Here is a 12,591-nt window from a genome sequence, read left to right on the forward strand (position 1 = left end):
GGTCTTTCACCTTCAACCATGTAAAACCTTATTCTGGATTGCAAATTTATTTTGTTCAAGGGATAAATTAACACAAAGATTCGTCTAAATCTGTAACTTGTAATCCGGTGAACCTCGAAATGTACCACACCAACAGCTAATTTTAATCCCCGTTAGATTGCTTGCATCCATTTGTTTCTCTTTTTTCTTAAAGAAAAGAGTGTGGAGAATACAAGCCGGGTCAGTGGTCATCTCTGCTTATGGCTCGTCTTAACACTGGATCCTCCATCCAATCGCGACAAAATTAGTACCGTTAATCCTTATTTGTTCGGGAGATGGGACTCAATATTGTATAGGTAACATATAGAGGGTCTACCTGAAAGAATGCCAAGATTTCATGCTACACGTTGTACCGATCGTGCAGAACACGCAGTCAAAACTACTGTCTGTTAATTACAGTTAGAATGGGCGCGAAATTGCTGCCAGTGAAAGCGTTTCAGTTGATGATAACATTACAATTACCAGTATCAGTATGTCTCTTTTCGTTCCTGAGTTGCAGGTGTGTGAAATCCTGACATTATTTCTGTTAAACCCTAAAAATGCTTATGTTGTTTGTAATGCAGACCATAGGCCGAGAGTCCCCGTAACATAGGAAGGAATCAATACCATGGCGTGAGTGAAAGGGTCAAGTGTGATGTGTAGACCTGTAAAAAATAATGCTTACTGTGTAGATAGCAAACTAACTGTAATTTGCAAGAACTTCTTGCATTGCAGACATAAAAGTAGTTAATGGCTGGCAAGCTTTACTTCAGACTGAAGTATATAATTTTGCCTCTTTAGATTTGCTCGTAACACCGAAATTCATGGTGTAGAAGCTTCTCCTGGGAGTGGACAGTATAAGATTATGGTGGTTCTATTCCGTCCATCCATAATATTTTGATAAAATCCTAAGATATACCACGAGCGCTAATTTGTGCATCTTTCGCAATGAAATTATGAAGAAGATAGTCAATTATGTAGACGAAAAAATAAAGAGTACAGGTTTGTTAAAATAAAATGCTATTTAACTTATGCATATTTAAGTAATAACACAGTTGCTAACCGAAAATAAACTTATGAAAACACTTAAAGAAATATCTGGAGAGTGTCTGTGGCGGATTTGTAAACTGGATTAATGAAGCGATTTATGAACAGTAGTAACTGTGAAGAAAGCAGTCTTCTGGGATTTGGCACCGTGTATATGTGGTGTTAACTGGACGTTTCGGAGGAACGTATCGCCCCCATCTTCAGGGTAGAAGAAAAAGTATAAGAATTCTGCAAGCGACAACACCGTGAGAAACTGTAAAGCCTCAAATCTTACATAGTAGTAGCTGTGTCGGCGAAAACAGTGAAGTTCATAGGTCTCGGCGGACAGTTTAAAAAATTTCCTACGTTCATATTCTGTAGTCTGCAAAGATGAAAGGAACCATATTTTTATAGAATTCGATGTGGTGATAAGTGGGCATAGATTCCTGTTTATTTCCTAGTACTATATTCTTGACTGAAGACATTAGATCTGCATATACGCCAGAGTCGATTGTGTTACAGTGTTGCAGAAAGTCCTTGAAATTAACACGAAGCATACCACAGCATACGGACTGAATTTACTCAGATGTGTCTTCTGGTAGTAGTGATGCAAGTGCAAGCAACTGTGTACAGAATGTGTCATCATAACATGTCATATTTTATAGGGGAATTTCTGGCCATCAAAATAAGTAAGGTAGTTCATACAAATACGTAACCTAAGACTGGGGCCACACGAGCGCACGAAATACGTCCGTTGCAACGAACGTACTTTATGACGGACGTTGCTGAGGACACAACATAGTTGCAGAATGCATAGTTTTCTTGTCTGCAATGGAGCCAGAAGAAAGCGTAGCATTCGCCTCTCTTGTTTATTTCTACAACGGACGTTACACGTTCGTTACAATGGACGCACTTTGTGCGCTCGTGTGGCCCCAGCCTAAAGGCCTTTCTTGAAAAGTTACTGCTTGCAATCCGCATGCGACAAGGATGTTGTTCTGTTGTTGCAATGCCTGTAGAACTGCCGATCCTATAATGTACGGTGTACAGAAGCATGCGAGCTACCTGCACAAACTGCATGAAATTACCACGATTTGGTACTCTCCGCTTACGGAATTTTTCTCTGTATTTCTAAGAGCATCTGTAGCATTTCCGTTGCACTTTCCTAGCGCAATGCATGCCGGTCTGTAGACAGCCTCTAGAAATGTGTTCTGGAGGTGCTCGGTTCGAATCTTAGCCGGGACACTAACTATCCTCGTGGGTTTCCTCAATTCCTCCGGGTGGGACTGCAGGAAGAGTAGGTCGATGAGGTCCCTGCCGCTTATTTTCAGATTCTGTCCAACTCGACATTCATCTGTCATCGAACATCTGACCCTCGGTATGGAAAAGGCGTCCTTAAGTAACCCACAGAAAAGATGTTTTTCTTCCTCTCGCTCCCGCTTTTGGGGCACAGGGCTGAGTTCTCAGTTTCACTGATCAGTTTTACAGACGGTAGTACTCCTTGGAAGGTGATCAGCTCGTCGCATGGACTCTACCTAAACATAGGACAATATAAACATAGAATAAACGCATACACACACTAAACATCCATACCTTGTGTAGGATTCGAACCCACGATCCCGGCTTCCGAGCGAGCGAAGAGAGTTCATGCCTTAGACCGCTCGGCTACCGTGACCGGTACAATGTCTCCTAATTCAGGAAATATATAGCCACTTTCCACATTGCATCAGCACGTAATGTGCTTTCCCAAGCTTATGTTGCTGTAGGCTGATTGGAAATAAAACAGCGTTTGAAGTGGCTATTTCATTTCTTGCATTAGCGGACATGCATCTTGTGCTGGGAGAGTTCAGGGGACTACTACAGATGCTGTTAGAAGATACAGAATATAATGCCTTTAATGGAGAGTGCCAGATTCTCGTATTTCCCTTTCTGTTGATGGCTGACTCCGAGAGATGGGTACATTTCTCGGAATGTGTTGAGATGTTCGGAGGGACGAACAGATCCCTCCCGTCGTTGACAGCCTTTCAGCAGTAGCAGACGCCTTGCTGGACGCACAGATAACTCGCATGTTTCTGTGCACCGTATCGCATCATTTTCGGTCTGGGCAGAAGTTAGTACCACACGATGCATCTGCAAGACGCACGTTGTGTCAATGAATTTTGTAACAGTCGGCTGAGGAACATACATTTACAGCAGAGGTTTTCTTCGCCGATGAATCATGCTTCACTATGACGAGGATCACGAGCAATCACAAAGAATTTGTGAATCCTCGTGATCGAATGAAAACGCTCATACGATTCGAACACATCATTCGCAGCGTTGGTTTTCAAATATCGTGTGTGCTGGAATTGTAGGTTACTGCCTCATAGGCTTTCATACTTTTATCCACATGAGTTTATGGCCCCAGTTATCTTAATTTTCTTCAAATACACTAAAATGGACTACCGAAAGATGTGTCCTTCATTTTGCGCCTGTGCATGTGGTTTCAGCACAACGGCAGTGCACCATATTACAGTAGTTAGGTGCATCAATGGTTGTCTGAAAAATATGTTGGACGCTGGATTGTTTATGGAAGTGAAGCTTCAGTTTCTTGTCCAGCATACTCTCGATCTTCCTATGGGGATATTTTAAAACCGCTGTCGATACTGTAGAGAAATTATGGCGTCGAATTAAATAATTTACCGGTGAGGCAAAAAAATACACGCGGAATCTTGGAACCGCTTGAAAGTTTCTTTTTCACGCAAAACTGAATTGCGTGTCCATGGACATGAAAGCCATTTGAAACACCTCTTGCAAGAGAGTAATAAAAATATATATTAATAGCTCCCTGTTTATTTTATTATTATATACAACTCGTTGATGTCAGAAATATTTAAGGCGTGACCGTGGAAGTTGAAATTAGAAACCCTGTGACCTTTTAGGGAAGGCCCTAAGAATAAAGGTAAAGGTAATGTGAAACTATCCCTGTAACAGGCCGTGAAGGCCCCATAGGGTTGTGAGACGTCAAGGCTTCCACATTATCTAGACAGTCGGCTCACAGATGTCGGTGAGGTTGTCAGCCTTACGCACCGGCCACCCTTTAGCCTCCAGGAAGATTCCTGGTACTCATTTCTGTTAGGCCCTCAGAGCGCATATTTGTATTATATTTTTACTGATTTGAATGTCCAGAAATACTCCTGTGAAATATGGCACGTAATAATGAGAATTCTGCATATTTGCATCGTAATATATTGATGTCAAAAGTCCACTTAGATTACTGTTGGTCTGAAATTACGGTTTACCGACACGGCTCTGCTAAATTGATCTATATGGATATTTTCGAGGTGCTTGTTTTAAGAAGGGAAAACAATCTTCAAAGTATTTGCAATTTAACCTCAGTTTCATAATACCTAATACGAATTACACTTCACATATCCTTATCCACATATTATTAGCATTAGCAAAATAGAAGGAATGTAGGGAGTTGAAACAAAACACTTTTGGTGTCGTTCCAGACCTACTGCTCGATTACATATTACGGAAGGCAGACAGACCTACTCGTACATACATTCTCCCATGACTGTAGTAAACCATAACGCGTCATTTATTAGCTTTCGTACTTGTAGTGCAAAACTGTTATTCTTCCCGGCATCAGGGTGATACCAAATTTTCGAGTAATTGCAGTACAATCTTATAGCTGCTTCCGTACTGCTCACAACTCTCTAACTTCATGGAGTTGAGCCCTTCTTGAGAAACCGCCAGTTGTGCAGCTAGTCAGGAAATTCAAAGCATTTATGGAACCTGAATATTCATTACCATGTCCACAAGAGCCCTACACTGGTTCCTATCCTGAGCCAAATCAATCCAGTCCATAACACCCCATCCTATCTCTCTAAGATTCATTCTAATGTTATCCACCCACCTACCTCTTGGTCTTCCTAGTGGTCTCTTTCATTCTGGCTTTCCCACCAATGTCCTATATGCATTCGTCTTCTCCCCAATTCGTGCTACATGCCCTTCCCACCTCATTCTCCTTGACTTGATCATTCTAATTATACTTGGAGAACAGTATAAGCTATGAAGCTCCTCATTATGCAGTTTCCTCCAACCTCCTGTCACTTCATCTCCCTTCAGTCCATATATTCTCAACACCCGTTCTCAAACACCCTCAGTCCATGTTCCTCCAGTTCACAAATCTTACAGAATTGCATGTATATGCAGGCGTAGATATTTGTCTTGTTGCATGAGTTACATGAGCGGTAAAGCACATGTTATATTCACAAGGCCATCAATTTCTCCAGAACGTCAGAACAGGAAGCCTGCCTTAAAACACGATAAACCTCCTCCTTCCCGTCCTTTATGACTCAACGTTTATAAGCCTGACCAAATCCAGCGCATCATCATTTTCACACATCTTTCATCGAAGGCATTAACTGTGCACTCATGAAGCTCATGAATGTGATATAACACACTCCCAGTTCGACAGCGGTCCACATTTTTAATCGAAATGTGTCTTGTGTCGTGTTCCTCCTCGTTCGTACGAAACGGGATAGGTGACGACACCTATCCCATTCCCCCATAAATCGTTGTGTTACATAATTTTTACTTTTCATTCAACAGGAAACATCTACAGCTGAAACAGCATCATTAATACCAGTTAATAAACAATACCAAAAATCATTTGGTATTTCCATCGTATTGCGCAAGTGAAAACGCACTACGCATATTAGAGTTTTGGGTGTAATCTATCGTCAATTATGTTAACTTGTTTCAAGAACCGCCGGCCAATCGCTCCTGCCATCTGTTGTGAAACTGACTAGTTGTTTAGAAGGAGAGCTGTGGCCGTATGAGCTAAAAACCGCAGTCTCTGCTCCTGTTTATTCATTCCTTTGCTGTGTTTATCTTCTATTGTAGTCATTGATGTAATCTGACTATAGTAGAATCGAACTTCGCTCTGTATAATTTTTACGTGTTCCCTGTATGATATAATATATAAGCACATAAATCTTTTGCACCTTGTACTTTCGGGAAATTTTAAAACACGTTCTGTTTTGATATTGCCTATATACAGGCGAAGTAGACATTATAAGGTAAAAATCTGCTTTAGGCATGTTAGATTTCAACTTCCTGTCATGCTAAGATTATAGTAGACAACTAGAAGCGCCTTATTCACGTGGTAAAGTTGCAGGCTGGAATAGGGGAAGGAAAGAGGGGAAGTAGGGGTACCTTTCGGATCAATACGATCATATGGGGCTAGGTTTTGGATACCCATCCCGGTGGGGGCAGAAGGGATTGTGCGGCACGGTAACTGAAGGCCAGCCTTACTGTACGCATCCAGGAGCGCGTGCACGGTCCGAAAATGGCACCAAACACAGTTTGGGCGATGTCTCTACAACAGATTAGAATTAGTGTCTATTGAACATATAGTCAGTGTTACGTGTGTATGGAACAAAACATGAAATACCGCGTGAATTTATTGGTAATCCATAATATAATAAATGGATTATAGTGTTTTAAAAGTGGAAACCAATTAATAGAGCCCCCCTTTCAATTTGTAATCGAAGTGTTGATAAGATAGCAACAATAAGCCAAGATGTCTGTAAAGGTAAGCGATTCCTACGCAATAATAGATCTATTTCCTTTCCATAGCTGTTATTAAAGTTATAAGCCCCGTAATTTACTCTCTTTGAAGTTGTGATAAATCACTACAGTGTTATGGTTCACGCATCTGATCAAGAAATAACCCCGACTGACAGTGTAGCGAGGTAGTGCGTGTTTTGTACTTCTGTGTTATGTTAATTCACGTTATTTTCTTTTTTTGTGAGACTGTGGCTAACAATACTGCAACGTAAATTATGTTTTTAAAGTAGTGTGTAACTTAATTTGCATTACTTAACGTTACAGTAGTTTTCTGATTTGCTAATGGGCATGACGGCGAATATATTTGATGATCATTAAATAAAAAATACTACACTGTAGGAAAAGCAGAAGCTAATTGAGATATAATTCCAGAATTCATTCCCTTCTTTTGAAGCTAATACACAAATAGCTAGTCAAAATACTACCCGTCTTGTATTAAACTTAAAGATTTATCACCGTGTCAACAGAAGCCCATCACTGGCCCTTATTCTGAAGCAGATATAAACACTCAAAACCTACAACCCTATTTATTTAAGATCCCTTTTAATATTGCCTCCCGTCTACACCGACGTGGGGGCACGCAGTAGCATAGTTGGGTGAGACACTATGCTAAAAGCCGGAAGGTCGCAGGTTCGATTCCGGATGAGGTTATTGGATTTTTTATTTGATATAATCTTTCCAGCCTCGCTATATTTCTAGGGTCGACTCAGAGTGAAATGAACAAGATAAATCTTCCTGGAGGTAAAGTGCTCCCGGCATGTAAGGCTGACAACTTCACCGCCATCTGTCAGCCGATCGTATAGAAAACATGGGTGCCACTACTCCACGGCTTGATACAGGGAGAGCTTTACTTTTACCTACACATAAATATTCCAAGCCATCTTATGTCAGATCATCGAGCAAAATTTTGAATGTATTTAAAAATCTCTCCCATGCGAGCTACATGCACGGTCCGTCTTATTCTTAATTACCTAAACATCATAATAACATTTGCGGGAGAGTGTAAATTATGAAATTCTATGAATATTTTTTTTTTTCGGTTGCTTCTCATTTGCCTTCTCTCCCCCAGGCCGAAATATTCTTGTTAACAGTTTTCCAATGCTTCATTCCACATTCCTTTCTTAGTGTGAGAGACCATAATTTACTTACATACAAAACGTGGATAAAATAAAATGTTTTTATTTTTAAATTTTCACGAGTATATGCGGGAAGCCTTAAATATTGCCTCAGCATTCATTTGTAATAGTAACCTGAGGCATAAGAGAATCTTGTTTCTGATGTAGTGAGTTTAAATTTAGTGCAGCAGACCTGTATGTTGCGAACAGCTGATAAATGCGCTCTGTGGGGTCGACACAATGAAGACAGCCTCGTCTGACAAGCGAAGATGCTGAACATCATCTTTCCCTGTGCTTCAAGCCTGTCCAATTTAATGGAACTGGGGTTTTCACGTCGTTGGCTATGGAGAATACAATCTTATTGGATGTATGGAAGAAGTGAAGAGAAGAATAACCCTACGTGTTAACCATCAAACACCACCTCTGTGATCTAGTGGTCAGCGTTCCTGGCTACAGATCCAGAGGTCCAAGTTCGATTCCCGGTACTACCAGATTTTTTCTGAGAAGTAGTGGGTCTGGAACGGGGTCCACTCAGCCTTGTGATGATAATTGAGGAGCTATTTCAAGGAAATAGCTGCTCCGGTCTATAAAACCAAAACTAACGGCCGTGGAGATTCGTTGCGCTGATCACGCGACACCCTCTATCCACAAAAGTTGGCACTAAACTTCGCCGACAAGCGACGGTCGTTCGGTCGGCATAGTTCACTTGCGGACTAAAATCACGGAGTTTCGGAGTTAACCATCAAAATGCAATCGGCATACTCTACGACCATGAAGGTGAAGGAAGGGTGTTTCTCTGAAACGATGGAGAATTTCTTCTGGACTACATGGCATTACATCATGGAGACTCTATTTTTAGTGGCCTTTTATCACATCTTTCGGAAACATGAAGGTAAATCTGTCCTCTAACAGACCGTGGAGGCCCATATGTTTGTGATACGTCGAAGCTCCTACATTTTCTAGATAATCGGCTCACAGATAGCGGTAAGGTTGTCAGCCTTACGCGTCGGCCGGCCACCCTTTGTCCCCAGGAAGATTCCTTAAGGGTCCCATACACGTACGAGTCTGGCTCGAGAGTTCGGCTCAGCGAGCATGACTCGGGTGTCGGGCTCGGATTAATTTCATCACAAACGCATTAGCTGACTCCCAACTTTGCGACCCACACACGGACGAGTTTGGCTCATTGGAACCCGAGCCAAGTCGGACTCGCGAGCCAGACTCGTACGTGTATGGGCCCCTTTATACTCATTTCTGTTAGAGGCTGAGTCGACTCTCAGGGACATAGTGCGGTTGGAAGGATTAGTTCAAGGCAAAAATAAAATGACCTAATCGGGAATCAAATCTGCGACCTTCCGGCTTGTAACAAAGTGACTCAACCAACTCCGCTACAGCGCCTTCGGATACATGTTCCCCGTTTACGCATGCGCAATCTCCGAAACTGCAACGGATTTGAATCAACGTATGACAATCTCAGTTGAACTGGGTATATAGCATCGAATGAAAGGTGAATGATAGCGACGAATTGGGACAGTCATGGGAAGAGGCCGCGGCCCATATTATTGTCACAGCACTTGGAGAGCTGGGAAAGCAAGAAGAAGTCTTGGGAAAGCTGGCATCCGAGCCAAAAATTGAACACAGGCCTATTTAATACTACAAAATGACGGCTGAAGGCGGGAATACTGGAGCCAGAAATGATGACCGTTGCTAAGCAACAGCTCGGTAAACAAATTTCCGCGGCAACGAATTCACTCACAATAGATTAACCGCCGAAGCTGTGTTATCTGTACTTTCCTGCCTAGGTTATATAAAGATGATGAATGGGCAGTCAGTAGACAGCAACATATGGTCATGAGTGCCACGGTATTTGGAACCAAGAATGACCTTGCTGGCGAGGGCCAACTGCAATTTACCCGACCGACAAAGTTAGTCTTGAGCAATCACTCATAGCTGGAGTTTAGACGTGAGTATGTAAGTAGAGGAATGAATGAATGTATGAGGGTTAGGCCTTCTCGGCCCTTGCACCGCGACCTCAGTGGTCTATTGTGCTTGCCCCTTTTTAATTATTCCCTCAGAAGCCCCGCGCTTCGAATGAAGTAGAGGAATCTCAATCGTTAGAAGCCGCTGCCTAGCAACGACTAATGAAGACGTAACAGACTGAGAATATTTAGTGTGGCCTCAAGTGATTTGTATGGTGTGATGGTGTGTAAATGTGTAAATTATCTGTTGTAATTATTTGAAGGTACGAGTTAGAAGCATTCAATAAATCAAATTATCAATCCAAACACCGTGTGTAGTCTTTAACACGTGACCTACGCAGCAAGAAATTCGTCACGACGAATCCGTCGTCGGAATTTGAAACCAAGTACCTCGTGAATGCAGACCAAGAGCTCTTCCACTGAGCTACTTTTCCTTTGCGTTACAAAATCCTAAATAAACAGTCTGAATATACTAAAATCGTGCAATGGGTGGCTGTCCCATTCTCGGAGCTTCATAAAATTGGTTCTATAAGAACAACTAGTACGAAGCGCGCTTGTCTATTGATGGAAAATATTTATTTAGAAAATAATTTATGTTCACGTGGAATATTTTCCCTCTATACTAGTAAAATTAAACTCCTTCAAAAATTCCTTACCTGAATGAAACTTGTCTAAACCAATTTTGTAGCAAATGTACAAACTTTGTTATTTATGTGTAGGGATTATACAAAGACATTGAACTAATCGCGATATCGGATATCCAATCAGAACTCACAGTGCCGTTTAATAATACCATCTTCTATTTCTATTCGTAACTACTGCTTCTATTTCTTCCATCTTCTGCTATCAACTCATAACTGACATACTCGTATATACCTCGTATATAGCGACTGGATAGCAATCGTTTGCAGCCATCTTCTTGTCCTACCCGCAACAACTACCAGTCATAACGGTCACAACTGCTTACAGACACGCAGAATAGGAAGAATTAGTCTTGTAATTGGACACTGATTAGAAGCGGGAAGGTGCCTGATCCTTGAAAGATTGAGTACTGTAATTGGATCTCAGGTTATTTAACGACGCCGTGACAACTGTAAAGGAAAAGCATAACGAAATGATAGTATGATTATGTAAGCTGATCTGGAAATAATGGAAAAGTAAGTGTTCGTAATCTACAATAGGTTACAGCTTTCTCTTGGAGGCGCTGAAGGAAGTCATAGCAAATTTCATTTGAAACAACCGACGATCTGCCTGCGATTCGGACTTAGTACCGTCTTGTTACCAGACAAACACACGTTGTCGCTCTCCGAAATCAACTTGTTGGAAAATCGCGGTGGCCTATCTGTCTGGGGTGTGTATAGGTACTCGTTTCAAGACATAACTCTCCGAGAGTTTTTATCTGAGTGGAATGTGTCGAACACAAGATACAGAGAAATATGAAACGTTCATTTTATACCTAAATTTTAATTGGAGTGAATGTCAACCGTATACGTATATCCGCCCATTCACTCGCTCGTAGCAAAATGTTAAAACTCGAGTTAAAGTTTACAATTGCTTAATATGAAGAGGGTGTTTGTTGTTTACTTTCACATACTGACCACATTTTCAAACAAATTTAAGCACAATTTACTGGATTTATAAGACGCTTTACTTTAAAGCAATGTTGTAAACTTATTTCCATTCTGAATAATAATGTGACATGAGTGGCGCAAAAAACTTTCATTGCTAGACAACGGAACGGTAAACAGGATTCCGCAGTAACAACCACGGAACAACAAGAATTTTTATAGTGATATTTTCTGCGTTGTCCGTGTAGGAGCTATATAAGGAGAACCAACTAAGATCTCTGGTCGTGATTCTTGAGAGGCTTGGCGCCAAGATGAACTGATTGACGGTACCGTCAGTTGAAAAGTAACTTTGACTTTGACTTCGACTTTTTGTTCTGTCGAGAATGTGAGGGAGTTATCATCATGGGTTAGCTGTGGAAATCACAAGCTAGCGATGACAGGAGCCGCTGAACACGAAAGCTGAGAAATCTACATTGTTGAGAGCCGTAACCTAACAACGGTTAACGAAGAAGAAATATAGAAGAATTACAGAGTGCTACAGTGAATTGTAAAGTGCGCTTATATGCGATATATTTAAAATTATTTGTAATTACAAGTTATAAGTATTCAATACATTCATTTATCAATTCAGACACCGTGTATGATCAATAACACGTGACAGCATCATGTCAGAACTTTAATCCAATCATTTATCGTCAACTACCGTTAGGGACATAGAAGGAATCAGATATCGGGCGAAGAACGGCAGACTCGGAACGAAATACTGACGGGGTGCTGGGGTGGGGGGCAGATTTGAATTGACGAATGACCTACTAACTCACTTCAACTGCTTGCATGTCAGAAATATGAATAAGAATTAAGATAATATGCAAATTAAGAATGATAGCACGTAACATTCATTTTTTCTGTCTCAGACTCTCAACATGTGTAAACATGACCAGTTCTGAGACGCAGAACAATACCATCCATATACAGATTACGAGCAAATGAGGAAACAGTGTGCTGGAAGTTACGCTAATACGCAATTCAAGAGGATGTTAGTACTATTCCCGTAACTAATGACTGAGGAGAAGCACAAAAATTATCGAATGACATGTATTGGAGGATAATATCTATGCTTCGCATGGAAATCCCTTGTTCGAATCTCCCCCCGAGGATCTACTTAACCAGAATGAAGTGTTTCCTTTTTCCGTAGTCCCTACATGCAGACGACAGGATAATATTTGGCAATATGATACGTCCTCTTCTTTCAACATCCTTTACGCTTCTTGC

General features: G+C 41.2%; 1 protein-coding gene across 1 annotated transcript in view; it reads left to right on the forward strand.

The window, feature by feature from the left end:
- The first annotated feature begins 6,356 nt into the window (after positions 1 to 6,356).
- The window catches only part of LOC111861707 (endothelin-converting enzyme homolog), a 131,466-nt gene continuing 125,231 nt past the window's right edge, over positions 6,357 to 12,591 (forward strand). The window contains exon 1 of the mRNA XM_023846492.2: positions 6,357 to 6,625. Within this exon, the coding sequence (XP_023702260.1) occupies positions 6,614 to 6,625 (12 nt within the window). The 5' untranslated portion in view covers positions 6,357 to 6,613. The remainder of the gene's footprint in view (positions 6,626 to 12,591) is intronic.

This window comes from Cryptotermes secundus, unplaced genomic scaffold, assembly GCF_002891405.2.
Source record: "Cryptotermes secundus unplaced genomic scaffold, Csec_1.0 scaffold235, whole genome shotgun sequence".
NCBI lineage: Eukaryota > Metazoa > Arthropoda > Insecta > Blattodea > Kalotermitidae > Cryptotermes > Cryptotermes secundus.